This window comes from Amia ocellicauda, chromosome 10 (assembly GCF_036373705.1).
Source record: "Amia ocellicauda isolate fAmiCal2 chromosome 10, fAmiCal2.hap1, whole genome shotgun sequence".
NCBI classification, from domain to species: domain Eukaryota; kingdom Metazoa; phylum Chordata; class Actinopteri; order Amiiformes; family Amiidae; genus Amia; species Amia ocellicauda.
In genome coordinates this window covers 18,679,109-18,701,552 of record NC_089859.1, presented here as the reverse complement: position 1 = coordinate 18,701,552, position 22,444 = coordinate 18,679,109, and the positions used below count along the sequence as shown (strand labels likewise).

Below are 22,444 nucleotides of genomic sequence, written 5' to 3'. Positions count from 1 at the left end.
TATATGACATTTTCAATTCTAACTTTTTAAAAGTTTTATTAGTGAATTCATATACAAATTTACAATTTCTGATATTTTTGAGAGTTGAATGAAACGTGGCTAACATTCACTTTTAAAAATTCGATAGTTCTCATTAGAGTCAAGCATTGTATTTTTATATCATAAATCTGCTTATAAAAGTACTAATTGTTTTCAGTAGGCCTAATACAAAAATGTGTGCAATGTTTTGACTAACGCATTTTCATTAGACTGTGTCCATTCCCATTAATTTTGAAATCCTATCAATGTGGCAGTTGTTTTTTTGTTTTAGTTTTTTGACATCGCCAGCGCAGCACTTTACCTCACTGCCCAGCTAAGTGGCAACGTTGTATGTAAGCAGGGTGTGATTTTGGGCAAAGACAATTTATTTGTCAAAATACTTACCATCGTACAGTTTGAAAGCATGGCAGTTGTAATACAAATGCAGGTATTTTGTATTGTGTTTTAGTGTTAAGTACATCATTTTAGAATACGTATGTATGTCTGTATACTTTCCATGTACATGTTTACTGTATGTTTTTTACCTAATTATTCAGAAATTATTTAACATTGTCAAAAGCAAGAGGGGAAATTCTACAAGTAAGAGCTCAGCATGAATGATGATACAAATTAATACTAATTGATAAAACTATTTTATTCTGACTTTTAAAAGGTCATTTCTCGTCCAAACGAAAGCAGGTGGTTCTTTTTTTATTGCAGCATTTTGTCAGCTTTAAAAAATACATTGAACAAAATAAACAAATACATACCTGACAAATCTACTCTTAACTTACAACTGAATATTGATGGTTTACCTTTATTTAAGAGTTGTAAAATGCAATTTTGGCCAGTTCTTGTATTGTTAGGATTTGGATTGAAAGAACCAGTTATTATCTGTTTTGTAGAAGGAGCAGATTCACTTGAAGATTTTCTGGGAGATCTTGTTATGAGATTAACCAGCTGGAAGAGGGTTTTGAGTTTTGTGGGAAATGGCTATACATTAAGATTTCCTCCATCATTTGTGATGCACCTGCTAAAGCCTTCATTAAAGGCATAAAGTCTCACACAGGCCATTATGGTTGTGACAAATGCACTCAGTCCGGTTTGTACCTATTAAATCGTATGATATTTCCTGAAACTGATGCACAATTACGAACTGATTAGATGTTTAGATGTATGGTTCCACATGATTACATGCATTTGGTTTGTTTAGGTGTGATGCGGAAACTGTTAAGTTTCTGGATGAATGGACCTCTTAAGTGTCGGCTCCCATCAGCTTTGATTAAATGTTTATCTGAGAAGCTAGTTAGTTTTAGAGGTCATGTTCCTTTAGAGTTTGCCAGGAAACCCAGCCTGGTGCAAGAAAAGGACTGCTGGAAGGCAGTTGAATTCTGCCAGTTTCTCCTTTATACTGGTCCTGTCTTCTTTGTAATCCAAATCTTTGTGTATCCTACTGTGATTTTGCCCATATTTTGTTAACTCTGTTCAGCATTACAGTTGACTTTATGGTCCAGAAATGGTGGTGTACATTATTAATGGATTATTACATCAGGCAGGTGATGTTAAAATGCACAGCCATTTAGATATATTTTCTGCTCTCCCTTATGAAAAATATTTGGGAATGCTGAAAAAACTAATAAGGAAACCACATTTACCTTTAGCTCAAGTTATTCTCAGAATATCTGAACATGATCATTTAATATTCAGTGAAACATCTCATGATTGTGTAGATCCAAAATATAACAAGAGGCATGATGAAGGACCATTTCCACAAGGAATGCATGCATTTGGCACTCAGTACAATGAGTTATTTCTGAAAAACATTTGTATTAAGACTCACTTTGAGACAACTGTATCTTAATGGGTAGCCGTGTTGTTTTTGTATGCAATATCATACTGGATTCTGGAGTTACTTATGTTGTATATGAAGAATTTATAAATCAAGGGTCATTTTTTAGTTATCCAATAGAATCTAGTCATTTGGGAATCTACTTGTTATCTGTTCCATCAGGATTGTTACATTTTGCAAAATAAACCCAGAATGTACAACAATATGTTATTTTGCCATTGAAAAATTAGTATGTTGGCATTCCACTCTTACATTTAAAATGAGTTAAGCACTTCTTATCATGTGTTTTTAATTCCATTTTGGTCCTAATGGCAAATTTGAATTTAAAATGTTTGCTGTATTTTACAAGGACTTAGTTGACTCTGGTTTGTTTGTATATTTTAAACTTGAAACAGAGATGTCTTTAACTGCCTTCACTTTGCTTTTATTTGAATGTATCTGATTATTGAATTCACAAACACTGCTGAGGTTGAGGTTGTACCAGCTGTATGGGTTAAAAATGGTTTGTGTCACTGGCCCCCTTACAAGAAAAGAGACCTAAGAGCTGTCCAGAGCTTCCTAAGAGCTGTCCAGAAAGCTGAGATCCCTACAGATGGATGGACTTCCTATGATGTCAGAGTTTTGTACCAAGAATGTACACTTATTTTGCATACTTTAAATACATGATCAATATTCTCAGGAGTATATATATTTATATATATATATATCTACCTGGTGTCTCTATGTGCCTAATGGTTATTATGATGTATTATTCCCCAATGTGCGTGTGTGTGTGTGTGTGTGTGTGTGTGTGTGTGAGAGAGAGAGAGAGAGAGAGAGAGATTCATGCCCTGCAATGGACTGGAATTCTTTTCAGTTTGTACCTTGCCTTGTGCCCAGTGACAATCGGGATAGGGTCATACTCACTGCAACCCTGAACTGTATAAAGCAGTTACAGATAGAGGCTCCCAAGAGCAGAAGTCATATCAGATTTACATACTGAGGTTGATGATGAAATGCCAGCTTATAAGAAGTAGTAGTCACAATTATAATTCCAAAGTTACATGGGCTGTGTTGAAATGTCATAAACCTCAGATTTTAAATGTATTGTGGCATTTTGTTACTTTTTACTTTGGCTTCTGATCATGTAAAGTGAGTTAATTATTGCAAATAAACTGCAAACAACCCTCTACAATGCGAGTAAATCACTCGCATATACGACCAAATTTCACGCTAGGTGACTAAAAAAATTATTTAATTAGCCAATGGGTAGTACATTGTCAGATTTCACTTGCCTGTGATTCAGTTAGAGGCAAAGATTAAGTTTAGCGCAGATATAATTTCAATGCCTGCTCACTCCGCTTTACGCACCATCGTAACAAATATTTAACAATTAACATTACATAAAAGTATAATACTTGCTGGATGACGTGCTTTTTACGGCACTCGTCACGCACGCAAACACCCGCGCATTTGTCTGCTTTTACAAAGATGGATGCAAAAAAGCAAAAATTCCAGTCTGAACAGAAAATGCTTGATTACTTTTTTGGGTTCTCAAGCGAAACGAAAATTAAAGAATCCAGTTCCGTGCTGACAGAAGACGGTGAATGTGCTGGCGAACCCCAGCCAAGCACGTCAAATGTGGCGGAAAATATTGTGCATTCTAAATCACAAAGTGTAATGGAAAAGCGAAAGTTCCAGACTCATTGGCAGTCGGACTTTGATTGGCTTTTGTATGATGAGGAGGAAGGTGTGATGATATGCAGGTACTGCAGTAGAAAACCTAGCTTAGCCGGTAAAACGGACTTTGTATCAGGGACACGCAGTTTCAAACGTGAAAATCTCACAGCGCACTCAAACAGCAAACGACATGCAGCGTGCCGTGATAGTGTGATGGCTTCAAGCAAACACCCTGAGGAATCAAAATAAAAAGAATGACAGCGCAGAGCTTTCTGTGAAAATGAATACAGCATATTATATCGCAAAGGAGGAATTGAGTTTCACTCAGATGAAGCCAATACTGCTGCAGAAAAAAAATGGCCTGGACATTTCCCCAACGTATGATAATGATGCCTGTTGCGCTGAACTCATTTCAAACATTGCCACAGATTTACAGGATATAGAGGCAAATAAAGTGAAAGAATCCAACTACATATCAGTCATGATTGATGGTGCAACAGATTCTTCTGTGACAGAAAATGAAGCTATCTATGTCAGGTATTTACATGATGTGTTCCCAGTAAATCATCTCGTCTCTCTCACAGAGCTGTCACATGCTCATGCTGATGGTGTGACTGACTGCATTCAATCCTCAATGTCAAAATTTGTATTAGATGACTGGAAGCAAAAGCCTGTTCGACTTTGTGCTGATGGTGCAAATGTGAACATGGGCCAAACAGCTGGTGTTGTAGACAATCCAAAACTGATAAACATTATGGCTCACAGGCTGGAGCTGGCACTTCTTGGGGTTTTGAAAGAGGTGAGCTTAGTGAGTTGTGTAAATGACACCTTGCAGTTGATTTGGAAAACCTACCATTTCAGCCCAAAGAGCCACAGAGAACTTAAGACAGTTTGTGAAGAACTTGAATCTAGGTTCTACAAACCAAAGCTAATGAAAGGAACACGTTGGTTGCCTCATTTAGACAGGGCACTGAAGGTCTTCCTGAGAGGAAAATACGATCTTGTGAGCCAAGCTGGGCAGTATGCAGCTGTTGCCATTCACATGCAGACAATGCTGACATTGCTGGTAGAGGGAAAAAGGTTTTCAAAAACCTGAAGGGTCTGCAGTTTGTTGCATTTTGTCATTTTTTGCCTGATGTGCTGCAGGAGATAGCAGCATTAAGTCAGACTCTACAGAAGGCAGACCTCATCCTACCAAGTGCTGTTGGTGCAATTGAGAGCTGTTTGACCAGTCTTGACTACAACTAAAACCAACCCTCTCCCAGATGGTATGCTGGAAACTTTCATCACACAATGTCTGGAAAAGCAAACTCCTGGTGCTCATACCACAACTTTTCAGGGCATTGACTTGAGAGGGGAAAAAGACAGACTGATAGATAATCTGAGAAAACAGATGGAGCATTCATGTTCAGCCTGTGACAAACACCTTCATGGTAAATTGGATAACCTGCTTGGAGTCAGCTGTGATGTCAGCATTTGCAATATTCAACCACAACAAGTGGCCTGATGACAGAAAACAACTTGAACTATTGTATGGCAACAAGGAGCTGAAGGTCCTCACTGAATAGTTTAGAGAGAAGCTTGTTCAATCTGGATGTCAAGTTGAAGAAATCCCTGGGGAATGGAGACGCTTGAAAAGGCGAGTGTCTAATGATCAAATGTCCTACCTGGACCTGTACCAGACACTGCTGCTGAAGCAACCCTAGAGAGATGAGATGCAAAACATTCTTCATCTTGTTCAGATTCTTCTTGTTCTGCCAATCAGCTCTGCCAACTGCAAAAGAGCCTTCAGTGCCCAAAAGAAAAGAAAATCAGATGTCTGCAGCAGTCTCACATCCTCACGCCTTTCAGACTTGATCCTCATTTCAACAGAAGGCCCAGAGCTTCAGCAGTATGAGCCATCATCAGCTGTGGAGAGGTGGCTGAAGTCAAGTGGCAAGAGAAAGCCATTTGCTAAGAAATGGTAGATTAAATATGCATATGCATATACACCAATCAGCCATAACATTATGACCACCTGCCTAATATTGTGTAGGTCCCCCTTTTGCCACCAAAACAGCCCTGACCTGTCGAGGCATGGACTCCACTAGACCTCTGAAGGTGTGCTGTGGTATCTGGCACCAAGATGATAGCAGCAGATCCTTTAAGTCCTGTAAGTTGCGAGGTGGGGCGTCCATGGATCGGACTTGTTTGTTCAGCACATCCCACAGATGCTCGATTGGATTGAGATCTGGGGAATTTGGAGGCCAAGTCAAAACCTTGAACTCGTGATTCATCAGACCAGGCCACCTTCTTCCATTGCTCCGTGGTCCAGTTCTGATGCTCACGTGCCCATTGCAGGCGCTTTCGGCAGTGGACAGGGGTCAGCATGGGCACCCTGACTGGTCTGCGGCTACGCAGCTCTATACGCAACAAACTGCGATGCACTGTGTGTTCTGACACCTTTCTATCAGAACCAGCATTAACTTTTTCAGCAATTTGAGCTACAGTAGCTCGTCTGTTGGATCGGACCACACGGGCCAGCCTTCACTCCCCACGTGCATCAATGAGCCTTGGCCGCCCATGACCCTGTCGCCGGTTCACCACTTTTCCTTCCTTGGACCACTTTTGATAGGTACTGACCACTGCAGACCGGGAACACCCCACAAGAGCTGCAGTTTTGGAGATGCTCTGACCCAGTCGTCTAGCCATCACAATTTGGCCCTTGTCAAAGTCGCTCAGATCCTTACGCTTGCCCATTTTTCCTGCTTCTAACACATCAACTTTGAGGACAAAATGTTCACTTGCTGCCTAATATATCCCACCCACTGACAGGTGCCATGATAACAAGATTATCAGTATTATTCACTTCACCTGTCAGTGGTCATAATGTTATGGCTGATCGGTATATATCCCATAACAAAATAACACACGTAATAGTAATCACACAACACTTGTGCTGTAATGTGTTGCATTTTGCATATATTTACCATGACAGCCTGCGTGTGGTATTTGTTAGTTTTGCATATTTAATGATTAACGAAATACATTAAGTTTGAATGTCTTTGGTCTTATTTTGTAGCTTGATTGGGTAAAAACAAGAAATATTGAGATATATATCGTGTATCGTCCAAACTTCTAAAAATATTGAGATATTATTTTTAAGTCATGATATCGCCCAGCCCTATCTGAAACCTAAATATTGAAAAAGATACTAAGATGTTAACTCTGGTTATAAATATGTATTTATAGGAATTAACTCATGAAATTAATGTAATGAAATGGTTTACTGTGGTATAACCATGGTTTATGGATTTTACCTTATCACTACATATGTATTTTTTTTTTCTTTTTTGTATTTTTATAGCAGTAGAAAGTACTGGTGGTCCTGGGAGCCATAAAGGAACAGCAGATACAACATTCAGTCATGCTGACTCAAATAGTTACACAGTTGTCAACAAAGGGCAGAGTTGCACCAGATCTACCGGAAGATACTGTGCTTCCCCTAGATGGTATCGCCTATTTACTGGAGTTGGAGGAAGGACTTAGGAATCAGATAGATTTGAAGAAGGGCTTGGTAAATTTAATCATAAATAAATTCACATATGCCCTCCTTTTTTAATTGTGATGTTTCATTGCATCTCAACAAAAATTATGCTTTTCCATCCTGAACATGAGAGCCACAGAGTCTAAATCCACTTTAATAATTCAATAATGTATTGAATTACTTGAACTATAGTATATTACCCACATGTTTCCAAATCTACAGTGTGGAGTAGTGGTCAGGGCTCTGGACTCCTGAGCATAGGGTTGTGGTTTGAATCCCAGGCAAGGGACACTGCTGCTGTACCCTTCAGCAAGATACTGTACCTAGATAGCTCCAGTAGCAACACAGCTGTGTAAATTGGTAATTGTATTTATAGTAAAATATGTCATACAATGTAACAATTGTGAGTCACTGTGGATATGGGTGTCTGCTAAGAAATAGAATAATAAAAACTACAGAGTGATCCAAAGGTCCTCAAAATCAGCTACATTAACTTAAATAAATTCCATCAATTAGAATTTAGATTTTCTCAATGTTTCTAATTTATGTATCTGCATTTTAATACCATTAATGGTATTAATCAGAATGGTGATAAAATGTTACAGTTCTGTCTTGTCTTTTTTTTGTTTTTTTAGATCGCTTATCTTGTGATGGTTGGTGGAATAAATTTGAAGGAAACAGTATGGAAATTGCTGAATAACACCATCAGCAGCAGCCTGGTTCCACAGATAAATTGGAGAGGTGTAAATGGGAAGACCGCTTTTAAGGAACTGTCATTAAAGGATGTTGTACTGATACTTTTTTACAACTTTCAAGTATCACTGTATTCTGATATTCCATTTATTATTTTGATTATTCACAAAATAGTAGTCTAAGATAAAATAATTTAATAAATCAAGAAAGTACAGGTATACTAGCATTTTATGGATGAAACCTCTTTCATCTTTCTTTTTTGAAACGGTAGCATGTTAAAACTTCCATTTGAATATTCTACACTGTTTTGTGATGTTGTTACTAAGTGTAAATACAGGCTTAAATAGTGTCACTAGGTGTGAGCTGGCTAACCAGTGAACTACAGTGTCAGCAATGAAAGCTATACAGTTGTTTGTGCAAAATAAATATAGTTTACAACAGTATGTTTAAAAATTAATCGGTTTACTGATTTACTTTATTTTACCATTACCACAGGTGTAGTAAGGAAGAACACCCTGACATCCAAATACACAGATGGGGAGATCGAGGCTGTAACTAAACGGTGGTTTCAGCTAGCTGGAGATAGAGTAGGAGGACGGAGAGCTAGAGAGAAAAATAAAATAGTTGACACTAACAGGCCAATGTAAATATGTCCCTTTTAAATATGCAGGGGACAATTGGGTAATTATTGTTGCGTTTAGCCAGCTGGAGAAAGTTGGAGGAAGGAGAAAAGGGAGGAAAAATTAAATGTAAACATTAATAGCTAAACTTATACATACAAAGTTGTAGGGTAATGTTGCATCTGATCTTACTTAAGCAGAAGTCAAAGGTTGTGGGAGAGTTAATGTTGTTAAACTTTAAATAACTTTTATAAGTGTTCAATAGTAGCCATGGTTGTCCTTGCAATATGTCAGAAGATATTCCACATTGTAATTATAATAAATTGTTGTTTAATAATCTTGTTGTATTTTAATGTATTTAATACATCAATATCCTGAAATTTCATAACATATACAGTGAGGGGAAAAAAGTATTTGATCCCCTGCTGATTTTGTACGTTTTCCCACTGACAAAGAAATGATCAGTCTATAATTTTAATGGTAGATGTATTTTAACAGTGAGAGACAGAATAACAACCAAAAAATCCAGAAAAATGCATTTCAAAAAAGTTATAAATTGATTTGCATGTTAATGAGGGAAATAAGTATTTGATCCCCTATCAATCACCAAGATTTCTGGCTCCCAGGTGTCTTTTATACAGGTAACGACCTGAGATTAGGAGCACTCTCTTAAAGGGAGTGCTACTAATCTCAGCTCGTTACCTGTATAAAAGACACCTGTCCACAGAAGCAATCAATCAATCAGATTCCAAACTTTCCACCATGGCCAAGACCAAAGAGCTGTCCAAGGATGTCAGGGACAAGATTGTAGACCTACACAAGGCTGGAATGGGCTACAAGACCATCGCCAAGCAGCTTGGTGAGAAGGTGACAACAGTTGGTGCGATTATTCGCAAATGGAAGAAACACAAAATAACTGTCAGTCTCCCTCGGTCTGGGGCTCCATGCAATATCTCACCTCGTGGAGTTTCAATGATCATGAGAACGGTGAGGAATCAGCCCAGAACTACACGGGAGGATCTTGTTAATGATCTCAAGGCATCTGGGACCATAGTCACCAAGAAAACAATTGGTAACACACTACGCCGTGAAGGACTGAAATCCTGCAGCGCCTGCAAGGTCCCTCTGCTCAAGAAAGGGGGTGTTTTCCTGCTAAGGGGACAGGACAACTGCACCGCATCAAAGGGACGATGGACGGGGCCATGTACCGTCAAATCTTGGGTGAGAACCTCCTTCCCTCAGCCAGGGCATTGAAAATGGGTCGTGGATGGTATTCCAGCATGACAGTGACCCAAAACACACAGCCAAGGCAACAAAGGAGTGGCTCAAGAAGAAGCACATTAAGGTCCTGGCGTGGCCTACCCAGTCTCCAGACCTTAATCCCATAGAAAATCTGTGGAGGGAGCTGAAGGTTTGAGTTGCCAAACGTCAGCCTCGAAACCTTAATGACTTGGAGAGGATCTGCAAAGAGGAGTGGGACAAAATCCCTCCTGAGATGTGTGCAAACCTGGTGGCCAACTACAAGAAACGTCTGACCTCTGTGATTGCCAACAAGGGTTTTGCCACCAAGTACTAAGTCGAAGGGGTCAAATACTTATTTCCCTCATTAACATGCAAATCAATTTATAACTTTTTTGAAATGCGTTTTTCTGGATTTTATTGTTGTTTTTCTGTCTCTCACTGTTAAAATACACCTACCATTAAAATTATAGACTGATCATTTCTTTGTCAGTGGGCAAACGTACAAAATCAGCAGGGGATCAGATACTTTTTTTCCCTCACTGTATATTACTGTTTTCTTAGTGCTTACAAAATGTGGTGCTTAATTTATTTGTTTGGTTGAAAATGAAAAGGGATTTGTGGTCTTTTACTGTTTAAAAAATAATTTAAAAATATTTTGTAGTTATATCTCTATAGCACGCCCTGTCCTGGGTGTATTCCTACCTTGCGCCCTATGCCTGCCGGTATCAGCTCTGGCTTCCCCGCGACCCTCATCAGGATAAGTGGTTTTGAAGATGGATGGATGGATGGATCCACATAGCAAATCATATATGGTGCTTAGTACATATTACACAAATTATGTTTATACAAGTTTAAGACAAAGTTTATATGGGTTATCAGCGTTTTTGCAGGTACTTATAATTGTTGAAGTTTTCACCTCATCAGTTGTAATCCAGGTGTGGATGAGGTTTTAGTTGAACTGATCCATTGTCAAAATGTAGTATAATCCTGAATAGGATGGGACATGGTACAATTTCGGCTTGCGGAGTCTGGCCCAGTTTTGGCTAGCAGGGTGTGGCCCGATTGTGATTGTGGCCCCATTTCTGGCCCAGTTCCCTTGGTGTGATTCAGGGCCGTCATACATTCTGACATCGGGCCAGTTCTGGCAGCTGTCATTGGGCCAAAATCACAAGCATAATTGTGCCAGTATAGGGCCTGAATCAATTTGCTAACTTGGTAGGAACCAGTATTCAATTCTGCAGACCAGGAAACATCCTTCAGCAGCTCAAGTTACTGTAGTTCTGTTGTCGTTCTATTGTTTAGGTATTAAAAATACATCTAAACACAAGACAGGCGTATTGTGGAGTATTGTTTATGTGGTTTTACTTTCAAAAAGGTGGGAAATATGAATTATAAAGAACGACATGTTTTGACTGGTAACACGCCTACATGTATTGATTGGAGTCTAATGATAATAATAATAATAATAATAATAATAATAATAAATATAATACATGCTTATGTTTGGACACATCCCAAATGCATACCTCCTCCGTAATATAGTGTACACCTCTGCCATTGTCTTGACAGGGCATACAACGAGGTTCATAGGTGTAGTATTGCAAACATAATATTGTGGACGTAGCAATAAATATTACCCAATAACCATAATTATCTGTATGTATGTAGGGCATCTTACTGCAGGATAATACGCAAACACAGCAACAAACAGTATGCTATTATGTACAAACAGGAAACAGGAAGGGGATTGTTTGAGTGACTCACACAGGGGCCTATAGGCAGCTTTGAGAGATTTTTTTTTCGTTGGTAACGTGTTAAATCCCTCCCCCTTAGGCAGCGTTTCCCTTCTCAGATAACTGGGGTTGCATCCACAACATATCGTTTTTTCTTGTAATCCTGTCATTAATATATGACTCAGAATAAAACAAGCAACACAGTTTTAAGAAAATGTACACTACCGTTCAAAAATTTGGGGCCACTTACAAATTTCCTTGTTTTCCATGAAAACATACATGAAATGAGTTTGAATAAGAAATATAGCAAAATGAATAGGAAATATAGTAATTGACAGGGTTAGAAATAATAATTTTTAATTGAAATAATAATTGTGTCCTTCAAACTGCTTTCATCAAAGAATCCTCCATTGTCAGCAATTACAGCCTTGCAGACCTTTGGCATTCTAGTTGTCAATTTGTTGAGGTAATCTGAAGGGATTTCACCCCATGCTTCCTGAAGAACCTCCCACAAGTTGGATTGACTTGATGGGCACTTCTTATGTACCATACAGTCAAGCTGCTCCCACAACAGCTCAATAGGGTTGAGATCCGGTGACTGTGCTGGCCACTCCATTATAGACAGAATACCAGCTGACTGTTTCTTCCCTAAATAGTTTGGAGCTGTGCTTTGGGTCATTGTCCTGTTGTAAGTGGAAGTTGTCTCCAATCAAGCACCATCCACAGGGTTTGGCATGGCATTGCAAAATGGAGTGATAGCCTTCCTTCTTCAAGATCCCTTTTACCCTGTACAAATCTCCAACTTTAACACCACCAAAGCACCCCCAGACCATCACATTGTCTCCACCATGCTTGACAGATGGCATCAAGCACTCCTCCAGCATCATTTCATTTGGTCTGTCTCACGAATGTTCTTCTTTGTGATCTGAACACCTCAAATTTAGATTAATCTGTCCACAGTAACAGTTTTTTCCAATCTTCCTCTGTCCAGTGTCTGTGTGCTTTTGCCCATCTTAATCTTTTATTTTATTGGCCAGTTTGAGATATGGATATTGTTTCTGGTCATTTTGAGCCTGTAATCGAACCCACAATTGCTGATGCTCCAGATACTCAACTAGTCTAAAGAAGGCCAGTTTTATTGCTTCTTTAATCAGCACAACAGTTTTCAGTTGTGCTAACATAATTGCAAAAGAGTTTTCTAATGATCAATTAGCCTTTTTAAATGATAAACTTGGATTAGCAAACACAACGTGCCATTGGAACACAGAACTGATGGTTGCTGATAATGGGCCTCTGTACGCCTATGTAGATATTCCATTACAAATCAGCCATTTCCAGCTACAATAGTCATTTACAACATTAACAATGTCTACACAGTATTTCTGATCAATTTGATGTTATTTTAATGGAAACCAAATTTGCTTCTCTTTTGATAAGAAGGACATTTCTAAGTGACCCTAGACTTTTGAATGGTAGTGAATATATATGAGCTATTATTCAGTGTAACTGCGTGTATCTGGCACTGTCTTTGTCTGTATTCAGATATTAAGCGGCCATTAATTGTGCTATTAGCAGTCCTGCGTGGCAGGGAGGGCCATCCTGACCAGCCTTGTGTCATTCAACGCAAAACAGGTGTGCACTGTCCTAATTAGTTACAGGTGACGTATTTAACCGCCCCCCACCCCTCTGCGCCAGCAGTCAGCGCCCCAATTACAAAGGGCAGGGACTCTAGCTGCGGGGACTCCAGCGAGGAGACGACTGCGAGGAGACGACTGCGAGGAGACGACTGCGAGGAGACGACTGCGAGGAGACGCCACACAGCAACAACAGGCAACCATGACGATCTCTCTGATTTCTGTCCTGCTCTCTCCTTCCTCTCGGCGTGCAACTGCGTGCCATTGTTTCCATAATCCCTCCAACCTCATCTCTCTGCCTCTCCCCCTCTCCTCCTCCCTCCCCTCTACTTCTCTCTCTGGGGGCCTGTGGAACTGCCACTCAGCTTCCAACAAGGCCGACTTCATCTCCACCTTCGCCTCCCACCAGTCTCTGGATTTCCTCGCTCTCACCGAGACATGGCTCTCCACAGACAACTCCACCACCCCTGCTGCCTTATCCTCTCTGTTCGTCCTGTCTCACTCCCCTCATCTTACCGGGCGGGGAGGAGGAACAGGCCTCCTGCCCTCCTCTTCTCTCCTCTTCTCTGTCCCCCCCTCTCTCTCCTCTATCTCGACCCACAGCTTTGAATTCCATGCAGTGGAAATCACCTCTCCCGTCCACCTGGTCCACTCACCTCCTTCCTGGATGAACTCTACTTTCTTCTCTCCTCCCTCCCCTCGCTGTCCTCACCTACCATCCTCCTGGGAGACTTCAACATCCACCTCTCCAACCCTTCCCACTGTGCCAGATTTCTTCCTCTCCTTCACTCCTTTAACTTCTCTCTCTCCCCGTCTCCCCCCACTCACAGGGCTGGCCGGCAGCTAGACCTCATCTTTCTCTAGAGGCTGCTCCCCTTCAACACTCTCCGTCACACCCATGGACATCTCGGACCACTACTTCATTTTCATTTTCTCCACCCTTGCCTCCACTGCCCTCACTCTCTTACCTTCCAGTGACTGTTTTTCCCATCTATCTGTCAACTGTGCTACCTCCTCTTTGTTCTCCTCCCTCACCTCCTCCCTTGACTCTCTCTGTCCTCTCATGTCTCATCCTGCCCGTCCCTCCCCTCCTCAGCCTTGGCTCTCTGCTGTTCTCCGTGCAACCCGAACTAGTCTGCGTGCCCCCGAACAGAAGTAGAAAAGGACCAAACTCCCAGCTGCCCTAGAACTCTACCGCTCCCTACTGTCCACATTCTCGTCTTCTCTCACCTCAGCCAAGAAGTCTTACTTCCAATCACTCTTCGAATCCACTGTCAACAACCCCCGCAAACTCTACTCCACCTTCTCCTCCCTCCTTGCCCCCCCTCCCCCTCCTCCTCCCTCATCTCTCACTGCTGATGATTTCACCTCCTTCTCCTCCAAGAGTGCAGAAATCCGCAGGCTCTTCAATACTCCACTCTCTTCTCCCATCACACCGAAACCTCACACCGATCAAGCTTCCTTTTCTTCATTCTCACCTCTCTCAGATGCTGAAGCTTATGCTCTCGTCCTACATCACAAACCTACAACGTGTGCCCTGGACCCTCTCCCTTCTCGCCTATTCCAAGCAACCGCTCCTGATCTTCTCCCCTTCATCTCCTCCCTCCTCAACTCCTCACTCCTCTGTGGCTGTTTCCCCTCTGCATTTAAACAAGCTGCTGTCATCCCACTGCTCAAGAAACCAACCCTTGATGCCACCTCTCCTCAGAACTACCACCCTGTCTCCCTACTCCCCTTCCTCTCAAAGACTCTCGAGCGGGCGGTCCACCGTCAGCTCTCTGACTTTCTGTCCCATCACTCACTCCTTGATCCTCTGCAATCCGGCTTCCGCACAGCTCACTCCACTGAGACGGCTCTCCTGGCTGTCACTGACTCCCTCAGCTGTGCTCGGGTGGCCTCCCTCTCCTCCGTCCTCATCCTCCTTGATCTCTCCGCAGCATTTGACACCATTGATCACTCCATCCTCCTCTCCTGCCTCACTGAACTTGGAATCTCTGGGACTGCTCTCACCTGGTTCTCCTCCTACCTCAGTGACATGGCGAGGCTCCTCATCCACCCCCCAACCTCTCCTCACAGGCGTTACCCAAAGCTCCGTCCTGGGCCCGCTCCTGTTCTCTCTCTACTCTCGCTCCCATGGTTTCTCCTATCATTTCTATGTAGATGATGCCCAGATCTTCCTGTCTTTTCCCTCTTCTGACCCTCTCATCCCCTCTCGCATCTCTTCCTGCTTGTCTGCTATTTCTGCCTGGATGCACTCGCACCACCTCAAGCTCAACCTCTCCAAATCGGATCTTTTGTTTTCCCCCCACTCTTCCTCACCTTCTGCTGACCTTCCCATCTCGATCCCCTTGGAATCCACCACACTCTCTCCTTCTTCTTCCGCTAAGAACCTAGGAGTCACCCTCAATCCTGCGCTCTCCTACACCCAGCACATCACCACGCTGATATGCACCTGTAGATTCCTTCTGAGCAACATCCGTCCCTTCCTCACCGACTACTCGACTCAGCTGCTCGTCCAGTCACTGGTCCTCTCCCGCCTGGACTACTGCAACTCCCTCCTGGCCGGCCTGCCTGCATCTACTACCCGCCGCTCCAGCTCATCCAGAACTCTGCGGCTCGTCTGGTACTCTCTCTGCCACAGTTCGCACACGCTACTCCACTGCTCCGCTCCCTCCACTGGCTCCCAATACCGGCACGCATTCAAGACATTGACCCTCACCTACTGCTGTCTCGACCACACTGCACCAAGCTACCTTCAGACCCTCGTCTCTCCATACATCCCCTCCAGACCACTGCGCTCCTCCAGTGCCAGAAGACTAACTCTGCCTCCTCTCCACTCTCCTTCCTCCAGAGCCGCTCCTTCTCATCCCTGGCACCTAAATGGTGGAACGACCTGCCCACCGATGTCAAAACAGCAGAGTCCTGGACCTCATTCCGGCACTTACTCAAGACGCATCTTTTCCGACAGTACTTGTAATATTAGTCCTCTATCCCTGCTAGATAGCGCTTCACAGTTTTTATTATGCTTCTCGCATTCTTGATTGTTTTCCTCCTTGCTCCCTTTCCTGTAGCCCTTGACTGTGACCCTACATCTTGACAGCACTTTCACCATCCAGGATGTAGGAAGTCACTTACTGTACTTGTGTAAATTGTAAATTGGAATTTGTAAAATGTATTATTTTATTAAGAAATAATAATAATAATAATATACTCCATATCACAGTGACCACAGTGTTCCAAGAGGATCCCTATTAATTGCCTTCTAATTGTTTGTTCTACTCTGATATCGTTTTACTCCAGGAAATTATATATTTAAAATAATAATAATAATAATGTATATATAAGAAAATAACATGGACAGATCAGGAATCGAACACAAATCATCAAGTTCACAGTGCCTTCCTTTAACTACTATGCCAACAGAGACAGTTTGATCTGGAACCTGTTCTAAGTAGCCTTCAGCCACCAATGCAAACTCTCCTGATTAATTATATACAACTGAATTATTGGAATTATAGTCTCAATTATTATTATTGTAAATATATATATATATTTGCAATAAATCCATATAAACTAAATAAAACATCCCCTTGTAGTTTAAAATGTTATGTCGAACAGTAATCGTGTTTTAATTTATTTTTACAAGCACACGGTTTATTTATAGGTAGGCTATTGATTTAACTTGCATTAAACATGTTAACCTTCCAGTAAAAGCACTTTACTCTTAATAAACTATGTGTGGTGACATATGCATGTTATCTTTAATTTGTATTTCATTCAATAGAGAAAATAGTGTCGGAAATAACGAATCAGTATTAAAACGGTGTAAAACCCTTGATGAATAAACCCCGGTGTTCAGTAACATTAAAAAAAAGACAACTATACTGAAAGTATATGCGAAAGACACTGGAACACAGTAACCTTAATAGTTGGGTTAACTAAAGAAAAAGACTCCCTTCTACAGTTTGTGTCATATAATAATAATAATAATAATAATAATAATAATAATAATAATAATGGGTAAATTGCAATGAACTTAGTACGGAGCTGCTTACTAACCCCGGGATCATCTCCAGTTAGTGTGCTGCTTTCAGTTCGTTGCAATTGACCAATTAATCCTAACAAATTATGCATACTAATTTAAATTTACATTGATTAAATGATCCCGGAGATTGGTAGTTCTTCCTTGATATAACGCTTTTCAGTTGTACAGCTTACTTTTTGGGTGTCTTCTTTGCATTTAGCAAAAAATCCCAAACAGCAGATGTTTTTCGAAACATTTGTTAAGTTTTTTTACATTTGCATTATATTGCACAACACTTTGCACGATGGCAGATAAAGAAACAATAATGCAGAATAACACAGAGTGGTCCACATGCATGCTGATAGATGGTGGATAGTACTCTGTCAGAAGAAATTTAAATTTAATCTGGTCCAATACCTGCTGACACAACGGTTATATTTATATTCCACAACTTTTATTTAAGTAATGGGCATTATACAAATCAAATGTTTTAATGTAGATAGACTACGAGTGACATCTGAAGTCAATGGCTGTATTTGAAACCGCATACTTCCCATACTATACGTACTACATACCAACATTTCAGTAATGTTGAAATGGTGGTATGTAGTACGTGTGGTATGGGTAGTATGCGTTTTCGAATACAGCCAATTTCTATCAACAAGAGAAAAAAAAATGATGTGATGTCACGTGACAAACCTTCAAAACCTCCGAAGGTCTGGAGACCGAATGAACCTTCGAACCTTCCAAGACAGGCCTAATTATTATATTTTTTTAAATCAAAAAATGTATTCCTATTTTAAAAGCATTTAAAAATATATGTTTGCGGCCCACCTGCAGTACCTCCCACAGGTTGAGAATCACTGCCTTAAACTTTAAAGTGCAATAAACTTTGGACAGAGACGTTTTTAAGAAATCTAACAGTCTAATAGGGTGACCAGATATTCAAAAGTAGAAACCAGAATATTGAAAAAATATATATAAACCAAATTGCATCACTTACAAAATTAAGTGTTAATTTCAACGTATCTCATCTAGTTTATTTTTTGAGCAGTGCATTTAAATAATAAACATTACTTCTCCCTGTATCATGATCCGATTAGCATTGACAATATAGCTCAACTTTAGTATCCTACATATTTTCCTTTATTATTTCTCTGTGGGAGAATTAAACTGTATTGCATTATTAAATAAAGTGCATGTGTTTAAATCTGTCCTGTGTAGCCACTTAGAGTTAGAATGTTTTCCTGGATAACCTACATAAGTTTAATTAATGTTGCTAAATAAATTAATCACACATCAATAACATCCTGTGTGGCATCTACTTTTATTTTGTATGGGATTCCATTAAAAAATACCTTAACTGTAATTACTAGATAAGGTTGTGGTGGTGCCCGACATTCCCTGACTGTAGAGAGCTTGTATTCTCCAGTCTAGTGGAGGCATTTTTAGTGGCATTAAGTGTTTGGGACTGGTATATCCTCTGTGAGGAAGAGCTTCGGCTCCATTCTGTGGCAGGCATCCTCTGGAAGAGAGTGATGGAGAAACAGCCTGGGGCTGCTGGGGGTTCCTTCCATGTATTAAAGATGCTGCTGTCAAGTTTTATTCACAAGTTGCTGGATTAAATTAACCTAATGTGAAGCAAGGGCACCAGAAACCAAACAAGGTTAATGTGCGCTGTGTAAATACCCCCAAGTCCTCAGAATGAGACGGAGGATAAACCAGCAAGTAACATAGATTCTGTCACTCTGCCATGGCTCACAGACTCTCTCATCCATTCAGCTCAGCACACACACACGCATGCACAAATGCAAAGTAAAACAATCTCCTACTGTTCCTAAAACTTTTGTTAGCAGTTTTTTGGTTTAATTTATTTCTCATGTTGAAAATGAGAGAGAGCAATGTACTCAGATATTTCAAATGCTAGTGGCAACAACTATTCAATACTCAATTAATGAGGTGCCTGAAAGCATGTTATGTTATGTCCAATCCTGTGCATGTGCTAGGGTCCAGATTCCTAATCGTTTGATCTAAGGGGCCAAATGACCTTCAGTGTCTTGTGTTTATCCAAGGGGACACTCACCTGCAGCACACAGGATGGCACTCTTGCTCTTCCTGCTGGCCTTCCAGACAAAGGACACCCCCAGCAGCCGCTCCTCCCGTGGGGTGAAGATCTCCCTCTGGAGGATACTGCGCAGAGAGAACACTGCCATCTACCTGCCAGAGGAGCATAGACAGGCATGAGCACCCAGAAGCAGGTAGGAACACATAGGCATGCACACGACACACGTATAATCTTTATTCCGCAAACAACTGATAACATCAAGGATAAAACATTCACAAAAACAAACAAGAAACCAAATACATTCTGATGATGCTTACTTTAAGTTGAATCTATGTGATTTGAAAACAAAAGGCAAATTGTCTCTCACCCAACCTAACCTCCTCTTCCCCAGCAGTGGTATGGCACAGGCCGGCTGTGTGATGGCGTGTCGTTAGAAGCTGCCCTCAGCGCTGGGGAGCCCCAGTCACGGCAACTTGCCTGCAGTCTCTGCCTTCCTGGCTCCTGTTTAACAAATAAGCACTTCTCTGTTCACCCGGGCACAGTGATCTGTGGTGTTCTGTTATTTTTCAATGCTTGGTTATATTTATAAAAAGACTATTTCATTCAAAATGTAACAAGTCACTCTTTCCTTACTCCTGGCGTTTCATTTTTGGCTGTTGTGCATTAATAATTGGTGTGCGTGTGTGTGTGTGTGGTGCTTGCTTCTGCTCATTTCCTGTGGTCTGACATTTCTGTGAATGCAAATACACTCACACTAAGTTTCAATCTGACACACATCCTGTCTCAGAAGCACTATGGTCTCCCACTAGCCCTGTATTGGAGGCTGGAAAGAACCCTGACAGGTCAGAAGCCCTTGTTAGTGTGATTAATACATATACACTGAAAATGTGTCTGGTTCTGCAGGAGCAGGTCCCTAAAGGCTACTAACAGGCAAAACTAGGCACATTTTCAGAGTTAATGTATTAATCTCACTGACTACAAGACTTTAGAGCACAAGTTCTTAACCAGGGGAGCCTGCGTGTATTTATATGAAGGTATTTACCCCCCAAAAAAAACATGAACCTATTTATGAAGCCACATACACAATTATTTTTTTTCTTCTTAAAACACACAACCACACAAGTGATGTATATCGTATATTCTCTGAATGCCCATACACATACTGTCCTTGGCAATGCATATTTGCTTCACTAGGTAAACTATTGCATTTATTGAACTCTGCATTCTGCCGTTGAATGCCCTACTTAGCACTGTGAAGTGTCACTTCCTTAGGTATATGTGTGGCTTCACAAACATCCCAACCCTTTACATACAGATCACATGTATTATTAGTTTCACTTTGTCTTGAAGAATGACAGCAGCCAAATGAATAAATAATATTAGTAATAACATTTAATTATTTATATACTGTCCTGGTCATTAGCAGTGTCATATGATTTAGGGTCTGAACTCTTGCTGCTCTCAAGTTGCAATTTAAAGCTATCTAATAATGTGTGAGTAGTGAATAGGGCACCCGGCAAGGGGGGTTATGGGGGATTTGACCTTTTGACCTTGAATTTGAGTTGAACTAGAGGGCCCCTTCCTAGGGGATGTGTCCCATGTCACTGAAAAATTAGCATATTATAGGGCAGAGTTGACAGGGCACTGAAAATTAGAATATTAGAGGGTGGAGTTTACATGGCACTGTAGGAATGTACAGGGTGGTGGGGGTCTTCAACTGTTGTTCAAACCCCCTTAAAGAGCTCTGTTTAAGTCCTCCTGATTCTTTAGTAAAATAGCTCCTTTTCTTTATACGAGTCAAGCGCAAAAATAGTTCTATTTAAGTCCTCCTGATTATTTAGTAAAATAGATATTTTTCTCTATGCAAGTGAAGCTCCAAAAGAGCTCTATTTAAGCCCCTCTGATTCTTTAGTAAAATAGCTCATTTTCTCTATGTGAGTGATCACTGCCCCAGGTTTCTTTTTTTTTTTTCTTTATCAGATCCTAATAAGTTTTAGCCCTTCCTTCACTTTGCACAGATTTGTACTAAATTGCAACTTTTACTTACAAAGATAAAGAATGAAAAGTCAGTCTAAATGGTCTTAACTTTAGAATATCCTGAATATGCACAACATACAGAAAATGTAAATTGAAATTTTCAGTAATCAACATAATCTCAGTAAATACTACTCCTACCCAAGACAAATATTTTCCTGCATTGCAGAATATATCAAACATATTATTTAAAGAAAAGGTAAATTTAAAGATTGAATAAATACAATTATTAAGTTTTAAAGGTATGTGTGTGTGTATATTCATACCACCATTTGATGTAAATGAAATTAAGTTGACTAAAGAAATCCTTAAATGTATAAGAATACTATATATATATATATATATATATATATATATATATATATATATGTGTGTGTGTGTGTGTTATTTTAGAAGCATAGAATATATATGTAGCAACTGGGAAATTTCAATAAAACTCAATAAAAGCAGCGTTTGTAATAATATTAGTAAAAAAAACATCATATTCTCTAAAATAAATGTAATCCATTCATGCAATAAGATTAAATACACTCAATACGTTTTAAACAAAAACCTATGTGTGTATGTATATTCAGAATTTTGATACTTGTATTACGGTTACAGTAACTCCTGTCAGACAAGTATTCTGATTACCGATACGAAAAAGAGTAAGAGATTACTGATTACTTCTAGATCATGTACATGAAAGTGTGCAAGTGTAAGGAAATTGCACGAATTTGAAGGGACCCACAATTAGTATTTTTGCAACATTGTTTTTATTTTCGTGTCTCTAGACAAAGAGCGGCTGATTCGGCGCTATTGAACAACAGGCAGGCAGAATGGAACTAACACACAGTTCTACCACATTTTGCCACAATAAATTAGGTTTCTACAACATTGTGGCAACATTGTGTGTTAACAGGGAATTAACTCGTTGAAGTACAAGTATAGAATTATACTTGCCATGCGAGTAGAAAATACGTATTTTAATAAAAATGATAATACATATAATTTAATAATTACATACTTTTATGAAAGCATAATAAGCAAAACGCAACACAGTCATAGTATAACCAAAAGAGTTATCAATAGTTTGCATTTGCAGTAATACCTTATGTCCTATCCAAATTTAAGAAAAATCAGCGTAAATTACAAATAGTTCCTGTGCATCCTAGCTGGTTCTGTGATCATAACAATCATATACTTAATACTTATACAGTGCCGTGCTGTGCTCTTTAACAGAGAGTGTGCATTCAGGGGATCCTCACATGGCAAACCTTTAAGATCGGGTTGGGGCGGACGGTGTTTTCTCCGGTATACGTATACGTAACTCAGCAAAATTCCAGGGGAAGCTGAGTCCCGCTACTT

General features: G+C 40.3%; 1 protein-coding gene across 1 annotated transcript in view; it reads right to left on the bottom strand.

Annotated features, from left to right (window-relative positions):
- Positions 1 to 19,211, bottom strand: part of LOC136759679 (exocyst complex component 1) — a 47,741-nt gene extending 28,530 nt beyond the window's left edge. The window contains exon 1 of the mRNA XM_066714641.1: positions 19,082 to 19,211. Coding sequence (XP_066570738.1) covers positions 19,082 to 19,211 — 130 coding nt within the window. The remainder of the gene's footprint in view (positions 1 to 19,081) is intronic.
- Between the last annotated feature and the right edge of the window lie 3,233 nt (positions 19,212 to 22,444).